Here is a 27,225-nt window from a genome sequence, read left to right as displayed (position 1 = left end):
GGCTGTAAGTAACAAAATGTTTTAGATATGGGCAGAAAGCTTAAATTCTTGCTATTCTAACTGAACTGTCCAATTTACAGTAGCTATTACAGTGAAATAATACCATGTTATTGTTTGAGGAAAAGTGCACAATTATGAGCTTGAAAATGTATTAATAAACCAATTAGGCACATTTGGACGGTCTTAACACAACATTTTGAACAGATAATGCAATGGTTTATTGGTCTAATATTTTGCACGTACACTGCTGCCATCTAGTGGCCAGAAACTAAATTGCACCTGGGTGGAATAATACATTATGGGCTTTCTCTTGCATTTCAAAGATGATGGTAAAAAAAATATTTTAAAATGCATGTTTTTTTCTTTGTATTATCTTTTTCCAGATCTAATGTGTTATATTCTCCTACATTAATTTCACATTTCCACAAACTTCAAAGTGTTTTCTTTCAAATGGTATCAAGAATATGCATGTCTTTGCTTCAGGTCCTGAGCTATAGGCAGTTAGATTTGGGTATGTAATTTTAGGCTAAAATTTWAAAAAAGGGTTGGATATTAGACCCTTAGATGCATCCTGTTCCCATTGATCATCCTTGAGATGTTTCTGTCTATTTGACCTGGTCAGTATGTCTAGGAAATCCTGTCTAATGCTGCTTTTCAAAAAATGTATTGTGTATTACAACTGCATAAGTGTTGCTCTCCAATTTCTGAAGGACTGAGTTTTGAAATCAGTTGAATTTGAGTATGATAGCTAAAGAGATGGAGAAAACACCTGAGTCCGTATTACATCTTCAAACTAAGAGCAACCATGGCATCCGACAGGAGACGCATCCAACCATGAATGATGTATAAAGGTAAGATAGTCTAGCTAGCTAGCTAAATTTTCAGATATTACACGTTTCTAGTTAGATTTGGGTATGTCATTTTAGGCGAAGATTGAAAAAAGGGTTGGATCCTTACGAGTGTATTTAGACCCTCAGGTGCATCCTGTTTCCATTGATCATCCTTGAGATGTTTCTACAACTTGATTGCAGTCCACCTGTGGTAAATTCAATTGATTGGACATGATTTGGAAAGGCACACACCTTGGAAAGGCACATACCTGTCTATATAAAGGTCCCAGAGTTGACCGTGCCTGTCGGAGCAAAAACCAAGCCATGAGGTCGAGGAATTGTCCTTAGACCTCTGAGACAGGATTTTGTCGAGGCACAGATCTGGGGAAGGGTACCAAAACGTTTCTGCAGCATTGAAGGTCCCCAAGAACACAGTGGCCTCCATCATTCTTAAATGGAATAGGTTTGGAACCACAAAGACTCTTCCTAGAGCTAGCCGCCCGGCAAATCTGAGCAATTGGGGGAGAAGGGAAACCTGCTCCAGAGAGCTCAGGGCATCAGACTGGGGTGAAGGTTCACCTTCCAACAGGACAACGACCCTAAGCACACAGCCAAGACAACGCAGGAGTGGCTTTGGGACAAGTCTCTGAATGTCCTTGAGTGGCCAGAGCCCAACTTGAACCCGATAGAACATCTCTGGAGAGACCTGAAAATAGCTGTGCATTGACGCTCCCCATCCAACCTGACAGATCTTGAGAGGATCTGCAGAGAAGAATGGGAGAAACTCCCCAAGTACAGGTGTGCCAAGCTTGTAGCGTCATACCCAAGAAGGCTTAAGGCTGTCAGTGCATTCAACTAAGATAGATTAACAACAACATATCAACAACACAGTCATAGCAAGTACAATGTTAATGAGAATGCTGGTACTGTTCAGGCCAACTACAGTTGAAGTCAGAAGTTTACATACACCTTAGCCAAATACATTTAAACTCAGTTTTTCACAATTCCTGACATTTAATCCGAGTAAAAATTCCCTGTCTTAGGTCAGTTAGGATCACCACTTTATTTTATGAATGTGAAATGTCAGAATAATAGTAGATAGAATGATTTACTTCAGCTTTAAGTTCTTTCATCACATTCCCATTGGGTCAGAAGTTTACATACACAACAATTAGTATTTGGTAGCATTGCCTTAAATTCTAAACTTCTTTGGGATAGGGGGCGCTTTTTCACTTGTAAAAAAATCGTTCCCAAATTAAACTGCCTCTACTCAATTATTGCTCGTACAATATGCATATTATTATTACTATTGGATAGAACACACTCTCAAGTTTCTAAAACCGTTTGAATATATCTGTGAGTAAAACAGAACTAATTTTGCAGCAAACTTCTGTGAGGAAGTGAAAAATCTGAAATCGAGGCTCTGTCCAGGGCCTTCCTATTCATTTGCTTCAAATCTATGGATATAAATGCACTTCATACGCCTTCCACTAGATGTCAACAGGCAGTGAGAGGTGAAATGGGGTGTATAGCTTGATCTGAGGTCAAAAGAGAGCTCTTGGAATGACATGACCCCAATTTCCTTTGTTCAGCAAGGCCGGGAAGGAACTCTGGATTGCCTTCTGAAAAGCTTTCGTTATAGACGGCTAATATCTCCGGCTTTGATTTTATTTGATAAATGTGATAATATCATCGTAAAGTTTGTTTTTTCAATATAGTTTTTATCAGATTATTGAAAGTTTATTGGGAGTTTTGGCGTGTTCCGTTCTCTGCGTTTGGTGGATGAACAGCTTCGCGCCACTTGGCTAGCTTTGGTTGCTAATTCGACAGGAAAAAAGGACATTCTAAAACCAAACAACGATTGTTCTGGACAAAGGACCCCTTGTACAAGATTCTGATGGAAGCTCAGCAAAAGTAGGAACCATTTATGATGTTATTTCTATTTCTGTCGAAATGTTTAGTATTATTTTCCGCCCTGATTTTGGGCACTGTCTCGCTATAACGTAAGCTGTAGTCGTACTAAAGTTATTTTTAGAATTCTAACACGGCGATTGCATTAAGAACTAGTGTATCTTTCAGTCTATCCAACATGTATTTTTAGTAAAGTTTATGATGAGTTATTTGGTCAGATTAGGTGAGTGTCAGAATATATCCGGAGATTCTGGAAAAAAGTTGCTACGTTTTCACAATGTATAACCACGGATTTCAGCTCTAAATATGCACATTTTGAACAAACCATATATGTATTGTGAATATGATGTTATAGGACTGTCATCTGATGAAGATTGTGAAGTTTAGAATAAATGTATATCTTTTGCTGGTTTTTTCGCTATCGCTACCGTTGCGTTGAATGAATGCGTTGTGTGGCTGGCTACTGTAGTAACTAATATAATGCTAATTTGTGTTTTCGCTGTAAAACACTTAAAAAATCTGAAATATTGGCTGGATTCACAAGATGTTTGTCTCATTTGCTGTACACCATGTATTTTTCATAATGTTTATGATGAGTATATAGATATTTCACGTTGGTCTCTTTAATTGTTCTGCTGCTTCGGTGCTATTTGTGATTGTAGCTGCAATGGAAAACTAGATTTATACCTGAAATACCTGAGCTGGTGTAACAGAGTCAGGTTTGTAGGCCTCCTGCTCGCACACGCTTTTTTCAGTTCTGCCCACACATTTTCTATAGGCTTGAGGTCAGGGCTCCAATACCTTGACTTTGTTGTCCTTAAGCCATTTGCCACAACTTTGGAACTATGCTTGGTGTCATTGTCCATTTGGAAGACCCATTTGCGACCAAGCTTTAACTTCCTGACTGATGTCTTGAGATGTTGCTTCAATATATCCACATCATTCCCTTCCTCATGATAACATCTATTTTTGAAGTGCACCAGTCCCTCCTGCAGCAAAGCACCCCCACAACATGATGCTGCAATCCCCGTGCATCACGGTTGGGATGGTGTTCTTCGGCTTGCAAGCATCCCCCCTTTTTCCTCCAAACATAACGATGGTCATTATGGCCAAACAGTTCTATTTTTGCTTCATCAGACCAGAGGACATTTCTCCAAAATGTACGATCTTGCCCCATGTGCAGTTGAAACCTAATCTGGCTTTTTTAATTGCGGTTTGGAGCAGTGGCTTCTTCCTTGTGAGCAGCCTTTCAGGTTATGTCGATATAGGACTTGTTTTACTGTAAATATAGATACTTTTGTACCTGTTTCCTCCAGCATCTTCACAAGGTCCTTTGCTGTTGTTCTGGATTGATTGCACTTTTTGCACCAAAAGTACGTTCATCTCTAGGAACAGAACTCATCTCCTTCGTGAGCGGTATGACGGCTTCCGTGGTCCCATGGTGTTATACTTGCGTACTATTGTTTGTACATGACGAACGTGGTACCACCAGGCGTTTGGAAATTGCTCCCAAGGATGAACCAGACGTGTGAGGTCTACAATCATTTTTCTGAGGTCTTGGCTGATTTAATTTTGATGTTCCCATGATGTCAAGCAAAGAGGCACTGGGTTTGAAGGTAGGCCTTGAAATACATCCACAGGTACACCTCCAATTGACTCAAATGATGTCAATTAGCCTATCAAAAGCTTCTAAAGCCATGACATAATTTTCTGGAAATTTCCAAGCTGTTTTAAGGCACAATCAACGTAGTTTATGTAAACTTCTGACCCACTGGAATTGTGATACAGTGAAATAATCTGTCTGTAAACAATTGTGGAAAAATTACTTGTGTCATGCACAAAGTAGTGTCCTAACCGACTTGCCAAAACTATAGTATGTTAACAAGAAATTTGGTAGTGGTTGAAAAATGAATTTTAATGACTCCAACCTAAGTGTATGTAAACTTCTGACTTCAACTGTACTTACAATACATTTCTGTATTTAAAATAGAAAATACATGTATTTTAAATTAAATAAAGTCAAAATACAACTATTTTGTAGTTTTGATATATTGATCTTTATGGTATTTTGTAAATGTATTTTTCCCCATCCCTGGATGCGAGGGTTGGGGGGTACTAGTAGTAAACAGTGACTGCTCTAATTCCCTCTCTCTCCTCTCCTCTATTCACTCCTACCTACCTGATCTCTCTCCTCTCCTCTATTCACTCTTACCTACCTGATCTCTCTCCTCTCCTCCCTCCACTCCTACCTACCTGATCTCTCTCCCTCTCCTTCTCTTCACTCCTACCCACCTGATCACTCTCCTCTCCTCTATTCACTCCTCCTACCTGCATCACTCTCCTCTCCTCTTCACTCCTACCTACCTGATCTCCCTCCTCTCCCTCCCTCTATTCATCCCTACCTTACCTGATCCCTCTCTCCTCTCCTCTTCACTCCTACCTACCTGATCCCCTCTCCTCTCCTCTTCACTCCTACCTACCTGATCACTCTCCTCTCCTCTTCACTCCTACCTACCTGATCCCTCTCTCCTCCTTCTCTATTCACTCCTACCTACCTGATCTCTCTCCTCTATTCACTCCTACTACCTGATCCCTCTCTCCTCTTCTCTATCACTCCCTACCTACCTGATCTCTCTCCTCTCCTCTCCTCTCCTCTCCTCTCCTCTCCTCTCCCTTCCTCCCTCTCCCTCTCCTCTCCCTCCTCTCCTCTCCTCTCCTCTCCTCTCCTCTCCTCTCTCTTCCTCCCTCTCCTCTCCTCTTCACCCCCTACCTATACCCTTCCTCCTCCTCCTCCCTCTCCTCCTCCTTCCTTCCCTCTCCTCCCTCCTCCTCTCCTCTCCTCTCCTCTCCTCTCCTCTCCTCTCCTCTCCTCTCCTCTCCTCTCCTCTCCTCTATTCACTCCTACCTACCTGATCCCTCTCTCCTCTTCTCTATTCCATCCTACCTACCTGATCTCTTCCCTACTCCTCTATTCACTCCTACATCCCTCACTCCCTCTCTTTCTCATTTTTTCTAATTTCCTTTCCTCTCCTCTATCTATTCCTCCTCTTTCTTATATTGTTTTGGCTGTGAGAAGGTTTGTAAGGAGTTGGCGTGACTCTTCAGAGAGCTTTCACTGTTCCCAGACACTCAATGTCAGGCTGACCTTCTGCACAGTCAGCAGGAGAGCTCTGAAAGGGAGTGTTGTCCCTGTCCAATACTGTATGCACACATGACACAAAGAGACACACACACACACACACACTGTACACGTACAGAGCAGATGCAAACACAAACAAACAGACAAAGACTCAGTCATAGATACTTTACACAGCGACTCACACACAGTTAAACAAATACAGTCAGACACTTACTGTACAGAGCCACACACAGATAGAGAGTCAGAGATATTTTACCATATGAATAAGCAAAAGCTCACAAGCATACACACACACACACACACACACATTCACACCAACTGGGGGAAAAGGAGGAAGACAGAGAGACACATAAGTGGTTTGTCAAATGTTAATAAACAAATTGAAAATGAGAGTGTGAGAGAGAGACAGAGAGAGAGAGAGAAGGAGGAGAGAGGTCGGAGAGAGGAGAGCGAGAGAAAAGGAGAGAGAGAGAGGTCGGAGAGAAAAGGAGAGAGAGAGAGAGAAAAGGAGAGAGAAAAGGAGAGCGAGACAAAAGGTGAGAGAGAGAGAAAAGGAGAGCGAGAGAAGAGGAGATGGAGAGGGAGAGAGATAAAGGGAGATGGACAATAGGAGAGAGAGAGAATGGGCTCCTGAGTTCTGCAAAAATATAGAATTTACAGTTGGATAAACGTAGATAAACTTTAGTTTTTTCACAAGGACTTATACAGAATACCAACTTCAACATCAAAACCTTCAATCCAAATCACAATTCCATACCAAAAACCTTGATTTTGGACAAAATTACCTGAATGGACGATTACTACCAAGGCCTATCAAGAAAAAACTTCTAACAAACCAAAACCTGCAGAAGAAACACAGCGGAACCTGGTGTCACGTTGTCACATTCCTGACCTTATTTCCTTTGTTTAGCCTTGTTTAGTTGGTCAGGACGTGAGCTGGGTGGGCATTCTATGTTATGTGTTTCTATGTTGGGTTCATTGTATTAGCCTGATATGGTTCTCAATCAGGGGCAGGTGTTTTACGTTTCCTCTGATTGAGAACCATATTAAGGTAGGCTGTTCTCYCTGTTTGTGGYTGATTGTTGCTGTGTCTGTGTTTGTACGCCACACGGTACTGTTTCGTTCGTTTGTTCCTGTTCGTGCGTTCATGTTTTATATGTTCTCAAGTTCAGGTCTGTTCACGTCGTTTTGTTATTTTGTATTTTGTTTAAGTGTTCTTCATTACGTCGCTTAAAGAAATAAAATATGGATACATACCACGCATATTGGTCCGATCCTTGCTCCTCCTCAGACGAGGAGGATGACGAACGTTACACAGTCCTGTCCATAGACAGCCTGTATTTTCTATGGTAGGTCAGGGCGTGACTAGGGGTGTTTAGTCTAGTTTATTATTTCTATGTGGGGTTCTATGTTTATTTTTCTATGTTGGTGTTTGTGTATAATTRCCAATTAGAGGCAGCTGGTAATTGTTGTCTCTAATTGGGGATCATACTTAAGTTGCATTTTTTTCACCTGTGGGTTATGGTATATTGTTTATGTTTAGTTGCATGTTCGCACTGCATTGTCATCACTGTTTGTTTATTCTTTATTTTGTTTTGTATTAGCTTAAGTTTCACTTTCATTAAAATATGTGTAACTGGAAGTATGCTGCGCCTTGGTCCGACCATCATTATTACGAACATCGTGACACCTGGAAATTCCATCCAACACAAAACTGAGTGAGTAATGTTCAGACTGAACCTACTTCTGAAGCCAAAAAGTAAAAGACAATCTACAGGTAATTTTGTTATATAAAGCTACGTAAATAAGTATACTAAGCTAACAAGCTGCTAGGACAGAACAGACATGGCGGCAGCTTCAATTTGCACTGAACTGTGAAGTTGTAACGGGGTGAGTGACTGGTTGCCGGGAAGTCAGGCGCAGGAGAGCAGAGATGGGTGATAACAGGAGAACTTTAATATACACCCTGGCCCAAAGGCACAGCCGAGGCAGGCACAAAAGCACAACCACGGTAACATGAACCGGATTAAACAAAAAACAACAACCTAGGTTTGAAACAAACCTAGCGCAAACCAGCCTGTAGCGTAACACCCTACACAAGAAACAATTCCACACACAGACATGGGGGAAACAGAGGGGTAATATACATTTATTCTGTGATGAGAGAATGTGAACCGAGGTGTGCAGGAAACAAGACAAAACAAATGGAAATTAAAGGTTGAGCGGCGATGGCTAGAAGAAGTCACGTGTGACGTCGACCTCCGAACGGCGCCCGGACAAGGAGAGGGACAACTTCGGCGGAAATCGTGAGAGGTGTGAAAACCAATGAAGACTACCAATGGCAGGAGAGTTTCACCCCAAATGCAGAGGCTTTGAAGCCCCCATGGCTTCACCCTGTCCAGAGGTCATTACAGTACATACCCCATGGATATAAAAAAACACTACTAAGGAAATAAGTACAAAAAAAAGCTCTCTCAAGGGAACTCCACGAGACACTATTTGCTGACTGCTACAAGAGGGGAACGTAGAAACGTAATTTTCTACACAGACCATCGCGCTGGCATGGCACAGTGCTATAAGAGCACACTACCCCCATGTCAAGAGAGAGTATTGGCCCAGGGGGAGAACTCAGAATACTAGACATTGAGGAAATTGAAACAACCTCTGTCAAACGTGTGCAAGTCTGGGACAGTAACGGTGCAGGGCATCCTCATGCAGTTCCAGCATTTTATACGGATCAAAGAGAGAGCCCAAGAAAAGCTCTCTCTCTGTGACTACTCCCCCACCTGAGTGAGTCTGATCACATCTCTTCAAAACTGTCCTGCAGAAGAGGATAGTCCAACCCCCCCCCCCGATAGCCTCTGACAACCCCCCCCCCCCCCCCCCACACACACCATATTCACTGAGGACACACAAAAACCAGAGATTGTGCTCTCATTGACTCAAATGACAAATACATTCATACATACACTTATTACCAAACACAAAGTGGCTAAACTCTGGTGCCCAAACACTAGGCATGCCTGGAGCTGTTGTCCAGAGGACAGAACTAGGGTGCTCCGCAGAACAATCATTATTCACACATTGTCCACATGATTGACACCTTGATAGGCGAAGTTCTCTCAGGACAATGTGCGTGCACCTAATCCACCTGGAGGTGCACTATTTGAAAAGCAAACGATGTCTATCGCACTTGGTCCAATAACGCCACTAAGTCGCTATATTATCATCGTGCAGGTAAGTAACAGCAGTATGTTTGTATGTGTTCTCACTCATGCCGCATAATATACATCTGAGACGGCCTGCTGCCCTTAAAAAAAACATCTTATATGTATTAGAACCACTCGCAAACCTGGGACTTGAACACAATGCTAATAGACCAAGTCCACCTCTGACGAGCGCAGCGAAACTCCCCAACATTTTCTGGCACCAGGAAATCCTTCGAAACAGACGTACGTCGCTGAATCCACTTAGCGGGCCCCACGCATATTCGCATGAGTCTCCCCTTCTCCTCCAAGGTATGCTCCGCTCCCGCCCACATGCCCGCAAAGTATCCTCTAGATATGCAGCACGCATAGTAATCTCACCAGAGACTCGTAAGAAGCAGTAGCATCATCAGCCAACCCCTTCACTATTGCACCACCTGCCTAGAGACGCATCCTGTAACCTAAAAAGCACACTCTCTCAGAGGCTGACATGCTCTGATCCTCAACAACTCTTACTTGTATGGTTCGGGCATAAACCCACGCTCAAAAACAAGCCACTAGTACAATTTATAAGAATTACAAGTATAATATGTTAGCTATCTAACACCACCTGATTACTACATAGGTCTGATAGGATACAGTCTACCTTTTGGATTAAAGACGCAGGGAACCCAGACATCATCAATAGGGGCAATTGGGGAACTTAACAGACTACTATGCTCTCAGGTACAGAAGGAGATCGGTGGAAAGAAGGATTGACGCACCCATAGTTACTCAAGGTTCACCCAGACAGAGCTGGTTAGTCCCGATCCATCTCAAAATTTTCCAGTTTGTGTAATAGCGGAATGTCTTTCAGTCAGGCGCCTACTTGCCCCTTCACAAAGCCTATTGGTATAGACGCGCAAACCTAACAACTAGCATTTGAATTGTCTCAACAACAGTGAACATAATACAGAATTGGTCTTGGACGATTATATGCTAGTGGAAATGAGGTTGTCGTGAGAGAGCAAAGATGATCGCGGTTCACGTGGGGTCGGCTCCTGTCGATCCCACCCAGATCTAAGAAAATCCCATAAATTCATCTTGTGGATTGACACAACATTTTCTTTCCATCCCCATAGAGAGCGGGGGGAGGCAGAGCTTCAACATATGTTTTCCAGGCTCAGGGACATATACTGGTCTGTGGTGACCTAAAATCCAGAACTGAACAAGAACCCGACACCGTCAGCAGACAGCGGAACAAACGCCTACCTGGAGGTGACAGCATTCCATCCCCCATATGCCCCCTAGACACAACTACAACAACATAACCCKAAAAAATGGGTCACAACTCCTGCAGCTCTGTCGGACGCTGGGTATGTGCATAGTCAATGGTCGGCTTCGAGGGGACTCCTATGGTAGGTACACCTATAGCTCATCTCTTGGCAGTAGTACTGTAGACTACTTTATCACTGACCTCAACCCAGAGTCTCCTAAAGTGTTCACAAACAGTCCACGGACACCCCTATCTGATCACAGCAAAATCACACTACTTGAACAGAGCTATATTCAATCATGAGGCATCAAAGCCAAAGGAACTGAATAATATTAAGAAATGCTATAGATGGAAGGAAAATAGGAAGTCTACCAAAAACAATTAGGCAACAACAAATTCAATCCCTTCTAGACAATTTACTGGACAAAAGGTTTCACTGTAATAGTGAAGGTGTAAACTTGGCAGTAGAAAACCTAAACAATATTTTTGACCTCCCAATCAAATCTAAAAATGTCAAGCAGACAATGTAAGAAAATTAATAACAATGACAAATGATTTGATGAAGAATGTAAAAATATAGAAATTGAGAAACCTATCCAACCAAAAACATAGAGACCCAGAAAACCTGAGCCTACACCTTCACTTTGGTGAATCACTAAAACAATACAGAAATACACTACGGAAAAAGAAGGAACAGCAAGTCAGAAATCAGCTCAATGTATTTGAAGAGTCCATAGAATCTAACCAATTCTGGGAAAATTGGAAAACTCAAAACAAACAACAACACGAAGAGTTATCTATCCAAAATGGAGATGTATGGATAAACCACTTCTCCAATCTTTTTGGGTCTATAACAAWGAACAAACAGCAAAAACATATACATGATCAAATACAAATCTTAGAATCATAATATTAAAGACTACCAGAACCAACTGAATCCTCCAATTACATTGAATGAACTACAGGACAAAATAAAAACCCTCCAACCCAAAAAGGCCTGTGGGGTTGATGGTATCCTAAATTAAATGATCAAATATACAGACCACAAATTCCAATTGGCTATACTTAAACTCTTCAACATCATCCTCAGCTCTGGCACCCCAATATTTGGAACCAAGAACTGATCACAGCAATTCACAAAAGTGGATACAAATTTGACCCCAATAACTACAGGTGGATATGCGACAGGTAGCCTAGTGGTTAGAGCATTGGGSCTGTAACCAAAAGGTTGCTGGGTCGAGCCCCTGAGCTGAGAAGGTAAAAATATGTCGTTCTGCCCCTGAACAAGGCAGTTAACCCACTGTTCCCCGGTAGGCCGTCATTGTAAATAAGAATTTGTTCTTAACTGACTTGCCTAGTTAAAWAAAAAAATATGCATCAACAGCAACCTTGGGAAAATCTGCATTATCATTAACAGGAGACTTGTACATTTCCTTAAAGAAAACAATGTTCTGAGGAAATGCCAAATGGGCTTTTTACCAAATTACAAAAACAGACCACGTATTCACCCTGTACAGCCTAATTGACAAACAAACAAACCAAAACAAAGGCAAAGTCTTCTCATGCTTTGTTGATTTCAAAAAAGCCTTCGCCTCAATTTGGCATGAAGGCCTGCTATACAAATTGATGGAAAGTGGTGTTGTGTCACGTGTGCTCCCTCTCCGGCCTCTAGGTCACCAGGCTGCTCGTTAGGGCGCACACCTGTCACCAGCGTTACGCGCATAATGACACTCACCTGGACTCCATCACCTCCTTGATTACCTTCCCTTTATATGTCACTCCCTTTGGTTTCTTCCCCAGTCATCATTGTTGCTGTTTCATGTCGGTGCGCTGTTTGTGTTTCTAGTTTTGTTAATTTATTTATTAAATGTATTCACTCCCTGAACTTGCTTCCCGACTGTCAGCGTACATCGTTACATGTTTGGGGAAATACAACATTATAAAATCCATGTACACAAACAAGCGTGTGGTTAAAATTGGCCAAAAACACACATTTCTTTCCACAGGGCAACGGGGTGAGACAGGGATGCAGCTTTAGCTCCACCCTCTTCAACATATATCAACGAATTGGTGAGGGCACTAGAATAGTATGCAGCTCCCAGCCTCACCCTACTATCTGAAGTCAAATGTCTACTGTTTGCTGATGATCTGGTGCTTCTGTCCCCAACCAAGGAGGGCCTACAGCAGCACCTAGATCTTCTTCACAGATTCTGTCAGACTTGGGCCCTGACAGTAAATCTCAGTAAGACAAAAATAGTGGTGTTCCAAAAAAGGTCAAGTTGCCAGGATCACGAATACAAATTCCATTTAGACACCGTTACCCTAGATCACAAACTTGACATAGCTCGGCCTAAACATCAGCGCCACAGGTAACTTCCACATAGCTGTGAACAATCTGAGAGACAATCCAAGAAGGGCCTTCTATGCCATCAAAAGGAACATAAAATTCGACATACCAATTAGGATCTGGCTAAAAATACTTGAATCGGTTATAGAACCCATTGCCCTTTATGGTTGTGAGGTCTGGGGTCCGCTCACCAACCAAGAATTCACAAAATGGGACTGAGACTCTGTTGAGACTCTGTTGAGACTCTGCATGCAGAATTCTGCAAAACTATCCTCTGTGTACAACGTAAAACACCAAATAATGCATAGAGAGCAGAATTAGGCCAATACCCGCTAATTATCAAAATCCAGAAAAGAGCCAAATAAATTCTATAACCACCTAAAACGAAGCAATTCCCAAACCTTCCATAACAAAGCCATCACCTACAGAGAAATTAACCTGGAGAAGAGTCCCCTAAGCAAGCTGGTCCTGGGGCTCTGTTCACAAACACAAACAGACCCCACAGAGCCCCAGGACAGCAACACAATTAGACCCAACCAAATCATGAGAAAACAAAAGGATAATTACTTGACACATTGGAAATAATTAATACAGACTCAGTGAGCATAGCCTTGTTATTGAGAAAGGCCGCCGAAGGCAGACCTGGCTCTCAAGCGAAGAAAGGCTATGTGCACACTGCACACAAAATGAGGTGGAAACTGAGCTGCACTTCCTAACCTCCAGCCAAATGGATGACCATATTAGAGACACATATTCCCCTCAGATTTCACAGACCCACAAATTTCAAAARAAATCAAATGATCAACTCCCATATCTATTGGGTGAAATATCACAGTGTGCCATCACAGCAGAAAGATMTATTACCTGTTGCCACAAGAAAAGGGCAACCAGTGAAGAACAAACACCATTGTAAATATAACCCATATTSATGTTTATTTATTTTCCTTGTTGCACTTTAACTACGTGCACATCATTACAACACTGTATATAGACATAATGACATTTGAAATGTCTTTATTATTTTGGAACTTTTGTGAGTGTAATGTTTACTGTTCATTTTTATTGATAATTTCACTTTTGTTTATTATCTATTTCACTTGCTTTGGCAATGCAAACATATGTTCCCATGCCAATAAAGCTCCTTAAATTGAAGAGAGGAAAAATATAGAGAAGTGTAGATGGTCTTTCTGTCAGACGGCGTCATACAGCTGGAGGTCAGATACAGTAGCTGTCATAAAGAACAGGGGTATTCATGGTGAATGGAATGGATGGATAACTCATGGGAGTGACAGACGACAGAGGACTGTAGATTCCGCCCGACAATGGAAACTATGATCCACAGGTGGCCTGTTGGGATGGAATCAGACAAGTAGCATCACAAAGTGTTCCAACAATGGACTCGGATTCTCTGTCTGTCTGTCTGTCTGTCTGTCTGTCTGTCTGTCTGTCTGTCTGTCTGTCTGTCTGGCGTCTGTCTGTCGGCTGTCTGTCGTCTGTCTGTCGTCTGTCTGTCTGTCTGTGCTGTGTCTGTCTGTCGTCGTCTGCGTCGTTCTGCTGCTGTCTGTGTCTCTGTCTGTCTGTGCCTGCCTGCCTTGCCTGCCTCCTGTCATGTCGCCGCCCCCTCTCTGATGCGCCTGCCTGCCTGCCTGTCTCTGTCTGTCTGTCTGTCCCCGGCCTGCCTGCCTGCGTGTCTGCCTACCGTTCTGCCCGCCCGCCCGCCTGTCCCTCCCTCCCTCCCTCCATGTCTCACCCAGTATAGCCAGCACCATGCCGTCCTTCAGCACCTCCATGGACCCAGAGCAGACAAAGAAGATGGCCTGCAGGGCGTCCCCCTGGCGCAGCAGGTACTCCCCAGGGGCACAGAACGTTGTCTTGATGTGCAGGGACAGGGAGCGCAGGCACCCCCTGCTGGCCGAGGCAAACAGAGACAGCTCCAATATCTCCTTGTTCAGGTGCATGGTGATGTCAGAGCGCAGCTCATCTGGGAAGTCCTTCAACAACTGAGGGGAGGGGGGAGGTGGACAGAGAGCAAGAGGGAGGGGAGAGGGAGAAGTAGAGGGAAAGGAAGAGGAGAGGGGAAGGAGGAAAGAGGGAGAGATTGACAGCCATGGCAGTTGACTCTAAACTGTTGTCTTGGTCAGTTTTCTCTTGATTTTGTCATTTTTATTATTCACCTCAAGAGACTTCCTGGTTAAATAAAGGTTAAAAAAGGTCAGGTAAATAAATAAAAGTGATGATGTCACCAAACATCAGCATGTATCAGGCCACTTTGAATGAAGGCACTTTGGTGAAAATATTGCAAGTGTTTTTGCAGTAAGTTATGTTGGGCATAGCCTTGGGAAGTAGGGTGCTGAAGTTGCTGCAGCAGCCCCTGATAAATCACAACTTAAAAATAAGTTACATATATTTTAGTCATTTTAGTCAGAGCAATTTGGGTTAAGTGCCTTGCTCAAGGGCACCGATAGATTTTTCACCTAGTCGGCTCAGGGATTTGAACCAGCAACCTTTCGGTTACTAGCCCAATGCTCRTAACCATTACTCCTGTATGGCAAAGTGGAGAAAAATACTTTTCTGCAGAGTGGGGAGGAATATTTACAGATTGTATTGAATGGACAGAGGGGATCTGATCCTAGATTTTGAGACGCTTCATGAATACCGGCCCAGACCCTATATTGAGAACTCTGCCTCACACTATTGTTCCCATCACAAAGCACGAGCTACATTACTATCACAGTAATCAATCTCTCCAACATCTAATCATCCCTGACACACAATGTTTGTCAGTCTCTGTTAAAGCAAATAACAGAAAAGTGCTGAGCAGAAAAGATCAATGAGTCATCAGCCCACAGAGGCCCAATTTAATCAACAGGACTATCTATAATTCATACATCTGTGATTCATCTCCCTATCCTATATTAATGCTTTGCTCTGTCCTGTTATGTGTCTCACAGGCAAACATCTCCTGAGGCATGATTGGCCACTGTCTCTCACTCAGCTTCTGTCTCTATCTTTTTCTTGGTCTACCTACGAATCTATCTCTCTGTCTCAGTGAGTCTCAGTCACTCTCTCTCTCTCTCTCTTTCTCTCTCTCTCCACATTTTCAGCCAAGTCTCTTAATTGTCTACAGTCAAAGCCATCATCAAGCCCTTGATTGGTTGAATCACCTCGTTGGAGTCGATGCCGTTGTTGACAGACCATGTGGTCTGGAAGTACTCCAGCATGCGCTGTTTGAGGCCCTGGGGCAGGTGGTGGACTCGGATGAAGTCCTTCAGGTCCTTGGTGCGGGTGTGGTACTGGGACCAGCGAGAGTACATCCGCTGGATAATGGCCGTCACGTTACCAAACACCAGGGCGTGCATCAACGCTAGAGGGGGAGGYAGGGAAGCAGGGTTTTGGGGGGTTCAATTAGGATTTGCAGGGGCATGAAATTGGAAGATGGGGTGGGCATGATATTGGTTTGGGGTTAGAGTGTGGGAGTAAAATTGGGGTTGGGGGTTGTTTGGAGGGTTCAATTGGGAGTTGGATGGGCATGAGATTGAGAGGTGGGGCATGAGATTGAGCGAAGAGAAGAAAAAGATTTACTCGAGGCTAATAACTCAATTTCCCCTATATACTGTACACACTAGGTCTGACCTATACCAGACTCTATCTGGGCTGGCTAGCTCTTTGTTTTCATCTCATAAACACTGGGGGGAGACAGGGGAGATGAGGCGTGTGGGACACACACACACACCCCTTATGTCTCTATCCTCCCTGTGTGTGTGTGTGAGCGTGCGTGTGATTGCCCCCAGGCAGTCGGGGACATTTACCACATCCAGACTCATGAACATCCAGAGGGAGAACACTTGCCACTGTGACCTCATTTAAACCCTCTGCCCCAAAACCAGTTCACGTCTCTGGTTTGAACCAGATAAAACTGGTCCAAACCAACTGATCAACCACTTTAGTCTTTATCACAGTACAACTAGATGAAACCAGACATAACAAAAATGATGACCATCAACTAAATAGAACTATCTGCCTGGCGGTCACAGACCACTTTCTGAACAGTATTTTACATGCATGAATTGTGATGTGTGTATGTGTACGTGTGTGTGTCTCCCCTACCTCCGATGAGCATGGTGCAGATAGAGAAGATCTTCTCAGCGTCGGTGTTGGCCGACACGTTGCCGAAGCCCACGCTGGTCAGACTGGACAGGGTGAAGTAGAGAGAAGCGATGTAGACACTCCTCAGAGAAGGTCCGCTCAGCCCCGTCCCGTTCACTTCCCCCAGGGGGTCGTAGGGAGACTCTAGACGCTTCCCCAACTCATGGAGCCAGCCTGGAGACAGAGAGGAGGGAGGGAAAGATAGGCTTTGTTCCAATTCTCTACCCTTCTCCCGTACACTCCTTCTCATGATGTAGAAGAAGTGTAAGGAATGTGGTGGAAACTTCCTCCAGTCATTCTTGTGAGGCTTTGTCCTAAACGTCTCCCTATTCCCTACGTGGTTTACTTCTTTTCCCCACACCCTTGCACTAGCTATGTAAATACATATAGCATAATTGGAGCCCATAATTGGAGTCAACAATATAGCTTCTCTGAGCTGTCTCCACTGTATCCAGAGCCCTGGATGCCTAACATACAAACTGGAGTAATAGCAGGTAGAAACGGACTGGCCATAGGGCACTTTGGTAAAATGCCAGATGCGCTGGTCCATCCCATAGCAATCCAATCCATAGCAAGTACCTGAGAACCAAAACTGATCCTAGGTCAGGTTCTATCTGTGATGTGAGTGTTGAGACAGTCATCAGGCCCCTGAGACCTCCACCAGACACTGAAGAATGGTAATTGGATATACCTCTCTCACAGAGCTCCTGACACTGACGTGGGATCAGCGTTAGAATACCGTAATTGGGATACAGCACATTAATCCGGTAGCCCTGATATACTGACCTCAGATCATTTTATGACACTGAGGCTGAGTTAATTGGGGAAAAAGCATCAGCTTCTCATGGCCCCATCAATACTGACCCAGAATCAGTTTGGAGACGTCAGGTAGAGGTAATTGAGAACAGCGCCTGGCTCATCGATACTCACTGGGGATCAGCCCTAGACGCCTCATTATGTGTTGGATCTGGAGTAGTTCAGGGGAAGCTTGGGCCGATGACTAGTCATTACTGTGGGACTATGCTACTCTGTCAATCATAACCCCAGAAACAAATTAAAACAGGACATGGTTTTTCCCCAGTCACATTCAATTCCCCATGCATGAATATGTTATACCATGTGTAACGAAGGTCTCGCTAGAAATCACCCAAATCAATAAAATAATCAACACAACCATTAAAACTGCAGAGAGAGATGCTTGCTGGAAAGCTAATATAGGCTAGCCAAAAACAACCACATGATATGCTACGAAAACCAGCTGACACTACCAACCAAAAACACCCACTCACCAAATGTCAGCCCCACCCCTGAGCTCTAAGACAGAACTAGCTGCTCACCGATGCGATGCCCACCATACCCCTGATCCATTCTCTGACATGTTCACCCCTCAGATGCTCACCCCTCACCCTCCCACCTCTCTTCCTGACCTCTACTTTCCCCATCTCTGAACCCCCCTCCTCCCCCCTCCAAGTCAGAACAAGCTGCTCGCTGATGTGATGCCCCAAATCCCTGATCAGACAGAAGTAGCCACTCCCACCACTCACCGATGTCCCAGGAGTAGGCGTTGGCCTCCATCTCCTTCTTGCCGATGACGTACCAGATGCAGGCCATCCAGTGGGCCAGCAGGGCGAACATGGACATGAGCAGGGTGAGCACCACAGTGCTGTGCTGGGAGTACCGGTCCATCTTCTGGAGCAGACGCAGCAGCCGGAGCAGACGCACTGTCTTCAACAGGTGGACTACTGATACCTGGGTGGGGAATGAATGACAGGTGTGGTTCTATTACAGTGATAGCAGATGAGGTACAGAGGGGAGCAAGTGGCAAGAGTCTTCATCATCATTATGATCCTCCTCCTCCTCAGCTGACTGGCACATTTTTGTACTTAAAAGATGCATTTAAGAACCGTCTGCTTCTTGCTCAATGTGACCTGCATGACTGCATTATGGAAATGGCAGAGAGGTCGTAGTGAGGATCTGGCATTCACCTGGCATTACCATCGCCTGGCATCACCATCGCCTGGCATCACCATGGCCTGGCATCACCACCATCTGGCATCACCCATAACTGGCATCCTCATCATCTGGCATCACAAAAAACCTGGCATCACCACCATCTGGCATCACCACCATCTGGCATCCCCACCATCTGGCATCACCATTACCTGGCATCACCACTACCTGGCATCACCACTACCTGGCATCATCATTACCTGGCATCACCACTACCTGGCATCACCAATACTTGGCATCACCACCATCTGACATCACCTGTTATCAGCATCATCAAACCATTATCTAACTCAGTTTAGGAGCCTAAGATGGTTATCTATTGAAGGAGTCCTGTTCTATGGATATGACAATGTCCTCCTGTACTTTGTGTAAAGGCATATATGGCTGCCTTAACACAGGCAGCCCAATTCTGATATTTTTTCCACCAGTTGTTCTTTTGACCAATCACATCAGATCTTTTCACATCAGACCTTTTTAAGAGCTGATCTGATTGGTCCCAAAACCAATTAATGAAAGAAATATCAGAATTGTTCTGCCTCTGTAAATGCCTGTGTAAAGTGTAACCCAAGTACAGTTGAAGTCGGAAGTTTACATACATCTTAGCCAAATACATTTCAACTCAGTTTTAAACAAATCCTGACATGTAATCCTAGTAATCATTTAATCCTCTGTCTTAGGTCAGTTAGGATCACCACTTTATTTTAAGAATGTGAAATGTCAGAATAATAGTAGAGTGATATATTTCAGCTTTTTTATTTTTCATCACATTCCCAGTGGGTCAGAAGTTTACATACACTCAATTAGTATTTGGTAGCATTGCTTTTAAATTGTTTAACTTGAGTCAAACGTTTCGGGTTGCCTTCCACAAGCTTCCCACAATAATTTGGGTGAATTTTTGCCCAGTCCTCCTGACAGCTGGTGTAACTGAGTCAGGTTTGTAGGCCTCCTTGCTCGCACACACTTTTTCAGTTCTGCTCATGTAAGGCGTGCGTACTGGTCGTAGAGAAGTCAGCCGCAGGAGAGCAAAGACTGTGTTACACCGGCGCAGTTTAATGATAAAAATCACTGTGAACAAAAACAATATATACAATGGGACAAAAACCCCAGACACTTACAATAAACAATACCGGACAATGACATGTGGGGAACAGAGGGTTAAATACACAACATGGAATTGATGGAATTGAAACCAGGTGTGTGGGAAGACAAGACAAAACAAATGGAAAATGAAAGGTGGATTGGCGATGGCTAGAAGACCGGTGACGTCGACCGCCGAACGTCGCCCGAACAAGGAGAGGGACCGACTTGTGACAGTACCCCCCCCCCCCTTGACGGGGGCCGCGCATCGACACCGGCCTCGGGAATGACCTGGAGGGCGAGGCGCAGGGCGATCGGTGGAACTCCTGCAGCATTAAAGGGTCCAAAACGTCCTCGACCGGAACCCAGCACCTTTCCTCTGGACCATACCCCTCCCACTCCATGAGATACTGAAGGCCCCTTGCCCGACGCCTCAAATCCAGTATGGAGAGAACGGAGTACGCCGAACCTCCCGCACCTCAGACTCCTGGAGCGGGCCAGCCACCACCGGCCACCACCGGCCTGAGGAGAGACACATGGAACGAGGGGATAATACGGTAATTGGGGAAGCTGTAACCTATAACAAACCTCGTTCACTCTCCTCAGGACACAAACCGCGGACCCAGCTTCCGGCAGGGCATGCGGAGAGGCAGGTTTCAGGTCGAGAGCCAGACCCGGTCCCCCGGTGAGAACACCGGGGCCTCACTGCGGTGGTGGTCTGCGTTCTCCTTTTGGCGCTGCACGGCCCGCTGAAGGAACACACGGACAGCTTCCCATGTCTCCTCCGCACACCTGAACCAGTCGTCCACCGCAGGAGCCTCGGTCTGACTCTGATGCCAAGGTGCCAGAACCGCCTGGTACCCCAGCARGCACTGGAAGGGAGAGYGGTTAGTGGAGGAGTGGCGAAGCGAGTTCTGTGCCATCTCGGCCCAGGGCACGAACGCCACCCACTCCCCCGGCCGGTCCTGGCAATAGGACCGCAGAAACCTGCCCACATCCTGGTTTACTCTCTCCACCTGCCCATTATTCTCGGGGTGAAACCCTGAAGAAAGGCTGATCGAGACCCCCAGACATTCCATGAACGCCTTCCAGACCCTAGACGTGAATTCTGGACCTCGATCAGACACTATATCCTCAAGCACCCCGTAGTGCTGGAAGACGTGCGTAAACAAGGCCTCCYTAGTCTGTAGGGCTGTAAGGAGACCGGGCAGAGGGAGGAGATGACAGGACTTCGAGAACCGATCCACAACGACCAGGATCGCGGTGTTACCCTGTGAGGGGGGAGATCGGTTAGAAAATCCACCGACAGGTGCGACCAAGGCAGTTGTGGAACGGGTAAAGGTTGTAGCTTCCCTCTGGGCAGGTGCCTAGGAGCCTTACACTGGGCGCACACCGAGCAGGAGGAAACATAAACCCTCACGTCCTTAGCCAAGGTAGGCCACCAGTAGCTCCCGCTCAAACAGCACACTTTCCGACCGATCCTAGGATGACCAGAGGAGGGTGACGTGTGGGCCCAATAGATCAACTGGTCACGAACAGCAGATGGGACGAACAGATGCCCAGCGGGACACTGGACGGGAGCGGGCTCTGCACGTAACGCCTGCTCAAAGTTCCGCATCCAGCTCCCACACAACCTGCGCCACCAGGCAGGAGGCGGGGAGTATGGGAGTGGGATCCATGGGCCGCTCCTCTGTGTCAGACAGCCGGGACAATGCGTCTGCCTTCACGTTCTGGGAGCCTGGCCTGTAGAAAAGGGTAAACACAAAATGGGTGAAAAACATGGCCCAACTTGCCTGGCGAGGGTTTAATCTCCTCGCTGCCCGGATGTACTCCAGATTGTGGTGGTCAGTTCAGATGAGGAAAGGGTGTTTAGCCACCTCAAGCCAATGTCTCCACGCCTTCAAYGCCTTGACGACAGCCAACAGCTCATGGTCCCCCACATCATAGTTTCGCTCCGCCGYGCTGAGCTTCTTCGAGAAGAAGGCACAGGGGCGGAGCTTCGGTGGCGTACCCGAGCGCTGAGAGAGCACAGCTCCTATCCCAGCCTCGGACGCCTCCACCTCCACTATGAACGCCAAAGAGGGATCCGGATGGGCCAGCACGGGAGCCGAGGTAAACAGAGCCCTCAGGTGACCAAAAGCCCTGTCCGCCTCAGCCGACCACTGCAAACGCACCGGGCCCCCCTTCAGTAGTGAGGTAATGGGAGCCGCTACCTGACCAAAACCCCGGATAAACCTCCGGTAGTAGTTGGCAAACACTAAGAACCGCTGCACCTCCTTTACCGTGGTGGGAGTTGGCCAATAACGCACGGCAGAAATGCGGTCACTCTCCATCTCCACCCCTGAGGTGGAAATGCAGTACCCTAGGAAGGAGACGGACTGCTGAAAGAACAGGCACTTCTCAGCCTCGACGTACAGGTCATGCTCCAACAGGCGACCAAGCACCCTGCCCACCAGGGACACATGCTCAGCGCGTGTAGCGGAGTATATCAGAATGTCATCGATATACACCACTACACCCTGCCCGTGCAGGTCCCTGAAAATCTCGTCTACAAAGGCCTGGAAGACTGATGGCGCATTCATCAACGCATACGGCATGACGAGGTACTCATAGTGCCCTGAGGTGGAACAGAAAGCCGTCTTCCACTCATCTCCCTCCCGGATACGCACCAGGTTGTAAGCGCTCCTGAGATCTAGTTTGGTGAAGAGGTGCGCCCCGTGCATTGACTCAATCACTGTGGCTATGAGCGGTAGTGGGTAACTATACCTCACAGTAATCTGGTTCAGACCCCGATAGTCAATACACGGGCACAGACCTCCCTCCTTCTTCTTCACAAAAAAGAAACTCGAGGAGGCAGGTGAAGTGGATGACCGAATGTACCTCTGACGCAGGGATTCGGAGACATATGTTTCCATAGCCTGTCTCCGCCTGTGAGAGGGGATACACGTGACTCCTGGGAAGTGCAGCATCTACCAGGAGATCTATTGTGCAATCGCCCCGTCGATGTGGTGGTAATTGAGTCGCCTTCTTTTTGGAGAAGGCGAGAGCCAAATCGGCATATTCAGGGGGAATACGCATGATGGAGACCTGGTCTGGACTTTCCACCATATTAGCACCAATGGAAACCCCTAAACACCTCCCCGAGCACTCTCGCGACCACCCCGTGAGAGCCCTCTGTGGCCAAGAAACAGTGGGCTCATGACAAACTAACCAGGGTAGACCTAGCACCACGGGAAACGCAGGAGAGTCAATTAGGAAGAGACTAATTCTCTCCTTGTGACCCCCCTGCGTCACCATGCCCAGAGGAGCGGTGGCCTCCCTGATCAACCCTGACCCTAATGGTCGACTATCTAAGGCGTGAACGGGGAAGGGCACAGCCATGGGAACAATGGGGATCCCTAAACTATGGGCGAACGATTTTTCTATAAATTTCCCAGCCGCGACTGAATCGACGAGCGCCTTATGCTGGGAATGCGGGGAAAACTCAGGGAAAGTGTCATACACAAACATATGTGCAACAGAGGGCTCTGAGTGAGAATGGTACCGGTTCACCTGGGGTGGCAGCCAGAGCGCCCTGCCTGCCTCGATACCCAGAGGAACCAACCCTGTACCGACCGGCAGTGTGACCTCTGTGGCCACAGATGGTGCACGAGCTGGAACCCCTCCGGTCTCCCTGCGCACCGCCCCTCCCAGCTCCATGGGTATTGGAGAGGGGGTGCAAGGGGATGGAACCAACAAACCCTGATCTGAACGTCCGCGGGTAGCCAACAGGTTATCCAGCCGGATGGACAGGTCCACCAGCTGGTCAAACGTGGAGGTGGTGACTCTGCAGGCCAACTCCTGACGGACGTCCTCGCGCAGACTGCAACYATAATGGTCGATCAAGGCCCTGTCGTTCCATCCCGCGCCGGCAGCCAGGGTCCGAAACTCCAGGGCGAACTCCTGGACGCTCCTCGTCCCCTGCCCTCAAGAATGGAAGAGGCGCTCCCCACCGCTCTACCCTCGGCAGGTGGTCGAAGACTGCCCGGAAACGGCAGGTGAAGTCCTCAAACTGGTCAACGCCACATCTCCTCTCTCCACACGGCGTTGGCCCACTCCAGGGCTTTCCCTGTGAGGCACGAGACGAGGGCGGACACCCTCTCACGGCCCGAAGGAGCCGGGTGGACGGTTGCCAGGTATAGGTCCAGTTGTAATAGGAACCCCTGGCATTCGCAGCCGTCCCATCATATTCCTGGGGAAGAGAGAGACGAATCCCACTGGGACCAGGAGAAAGAGGGGCGCGTAGTGGAGACCCTGGTTGTGCTGGTGGAGGCAGCTGAGAGATCCCTGTCTCTGGTGGATCGGCGATGGCTCGAAGACCGGTGACGTCGATCGCGCGAACGTCGCCCGAACAAGGAGAGGGACCGACTCACAAATTTTCTATAGCATTGAGGTTTAGGGCTTTGTGATGGCACTCCAATACCTTGACTTTGTTGTCCTTAAGCCATTTTTCCAAAACTTTGGAAGTATGCTTGGGGTCATTGTCCATTTGGAAGACCCATTTGTGACCAAGCTTTAACTTCCTGACTCAATGTCCTTGAGAACTGTTGCTCTCAATATATCCACCAAATTTTTTCCTCTCATGATGCCATCTATTTTGTGAAAGTGCACCATGTCCTCCGCAGCAAAGCACCCCACAACATGATGCCTGCCACCCCATTTCTTTCATGGTTGGAATGGTGTTCTTCGGCTTGGCAAGCATCCCACTTTTTCATGTCCAAACATCAAAGATGGTCATTATGGCCATACACAGTTCCATTTTTGTTTCATGCAGACAGAGGAACATTTTTCTCCAAAAGTACGATTTTGTTCCCATGTGCAGTTGCAAACTGGTATCTGGATTTTTTTATGTCGGTTTTTGGAGGCATGGCTTCTTCCTTGCTGAGTTCAGCCTTTCAGGTTATGTCGATATTACGGACTCATTTTTACTGTGGATATAGATACTTTGCACCTGTTTCCTTAGCAAATCTTCACAAAGGTCTTTGCTTGTTTGTTCTGGGATTTGATTCGCACTTTCGCACCAAAAGTAACTTTCATCTCTAGGAAGACAGGAAACGGCTCTCCTTCGTGAGGGTATGAACGGCTGCCGGGTCCCATGGGTGTTTAATTACTTGCGGTACTATTTGTTTGTACAGATTGACGTGGTACACCAGGCGTTTGAAATTGCTTTCCCAGGATGAAGCCCAGACATTGTTGGAGGTTACCAATCATTTTTTCTTGAGGTTCTTGGTCATTTATTTTGGATGTTCCCTATGATGTCAAGCAAAGAGAGCACTTGAGTTTGAAGGGTAGGCCTTGAAAAACATCAAGGTACCTCAATTGACTCAAATGGTTGGTCAATTAGCCTATCAGAAGCTTCTAAAGCCATGACATAATTTTCTGGAATTTTCCAAGCTGTTTAAAGACACAGTCAACTTAGTGCATGTAAACGTCTGACCCACTGGAATTGTGATACAGTGAATTATAAGTGAAATAATCTGTCTTTAAACAATTGTTGGAAAAATGACTTGTGTCATGCACAAAGTAGATGTCCTAACCAACTTGCCAAAACTATAGTTTGTTTACAAGAAATTTGTGGAGTGGTTGAAAAACGAGTTTTAATGACTCCAACCTAAGTATATGTAAACTTCCGACTTCAACTGTATGCGTACTAGGCTACTGTAGGTGTACTGTGGATCCTAGGATTTCTATGTTTATGTTGGTTAATTGTTGAACATTTTATTTAAGAGGACCACAATGGGAAAACATTTTCTAACTTTTTTATGTCATCCTCGATGATTTTAAATGCATTATCCACATGTGTGGTTGTATTGTGTTTTAAATGGTCAAATCCTCTTCCTCCTCTTCCTTGTCATCATGATCTTCATCATCATACCTATTCAACAAAACACACCTTCCTACTCCTTCTCATTTTTATCAAAACCACCAACATAGCCAAACACATCATCATCATCACCATCATCACCATCATCATCATCACCACCATCATTGCTCCCGAGTGGCGCAGCGGTCTAAGGCACTACATCTCAGTGCTAGAGGCGTCACTACAGTCCCTGGTCGAATCCAGACTGCATCACATCCGGCAGTGATTGGGAGTCCCATAGGGCGGCGTACAATTGGCCCAGCGTCGTCTGGGTTTGGCCGTCATTGTAAATAAGAATTTGTTGCTAACTGAGTTGCCTAGGTAAATAAAGGTTACATATATATATTTTTTTAAATTACAAATGAAATTAGCATCATCATTGTTGTCAGTATTATCTTTCAGAGCAGATATATTAAATTCTATAAAATTATACCAATGGCATCATTAAAGCATCATCATCATCATCATCCTCATAATCCGTCTTGTGATCTTCAACAGGAATATAGTTCTCCTCCATGCTTTGAGTAAATACACTGCTGCATATTCTCACACTTCTTTCATTTCTTTGACATTTGAGTGCTTGGTGCTGAAGGCACTGAGAGAGAGAACGAATGCAGAGAGTGATTTCCTGTGAACAGGAACTCACGAATGCCCTGTGAGTGGATCCCAAATAGTACGCTATTCCTTATACAGCGCACTACATTTGACCAGAGTCCAACGGGTCCTAGTCAAAAGTAGTGCACTATATTGAGAATAGGGTGCCATTTGGTACACACTGCGTCTTTAACAAGGCAATGAAAATGAGCAGCAATCTCCCCTTGTCACCCAGGCTGATAGTAAAGCTATAGCTCACTGCAACAATGCTGTAAACTCAGAACCACACACACAGTAAACCAATGGCAATAAACCAGTGCTGAGCCATACAAAATACACAACCATGTCTGAGGTCAAAGTAAGCACTTTCTAAAGTCCCTTCAAAGCCCTGTTCCGTTTCAAATCCCACTAGTTGTCCAATCCGTACGTTCCCTCTCTATAACAACTGATTTCAGGCCTGTTAAAATGCTCATATGGCATCAATAAAGAGTGTTTCTGACTGACATGGATCTTTCAGTGAAAAAATAGCAATCATACACTTCACTTCAGGTGGGCTGTAAGTGTGTGATGAAAGTCTTTGTGTGTGTGTGTACATCTCTATCCACTTACATATGCTTTCACCTATCTCTCTCTCTCTTTCTCTCCCCCTCCCTCCCTCCCATACAATGTGAAGCACATTATAGCAGTTTCCCAGAAAGACTTCGCAACTGCTCCTCAGGCAATCTCGAACAGCAGTCCATCATAACACATGTGTGTGTGTGTGTGTGTGTGTGTGTGTGGTGTGTGTGGTGGCTAAGGTCTAAGGAGC

The 27,225-nt window shown here is 45.7% G+C and overlaps 1 protein-coding gene across 1 annotated transcript in view; it reads right to left on the bottom strand.

The window, feature by feature from the left end:
* The window catches only part of LOC111954766 (voltage-gated delayed rectifier potassium channel KCNH8-like), a 127,898-nt gene that overhangs the window by 38,740 nt on the left and 61,933 nt on the right, over nt 1–27,225 (bottom strand). Inside the window, 4 exon segments of the mRNA XM_070435994.1 lie at nt 14,439–14,688; nt 15,853–16,052; nt 16,796–17,008; nt 18,379–18,583. Of these exon segments, the coding sequence (XP_070292095.1) occupies nt 14,439–14,688; nt 15,853–16,052; nt 16,796–17,008; nt 18,379–18,583 (868 nt within the window).

Source organism: Salvelinus sp. IW2-2015, linkage group LG30 (assembly GCF_002910315.2).
Source record: "Salvelinus sp. IW2-2015 linkage group LG30, ASM291031v2, whole genome shotgun sequence".
Taxonomy (NCBI): domain Eukaryota; kingdom Metazoa; phylum Chordata; class Actinopteri; order Salmoniformes; family Salmonidae; genus Salvelinus; species Salvelinus sp. IW2-2015.
The sequence above is the reverse complement of the archived record's forward strand: the minus strand, read 5'-3'. Positions and strand labels throughout refer to the sequence as shown.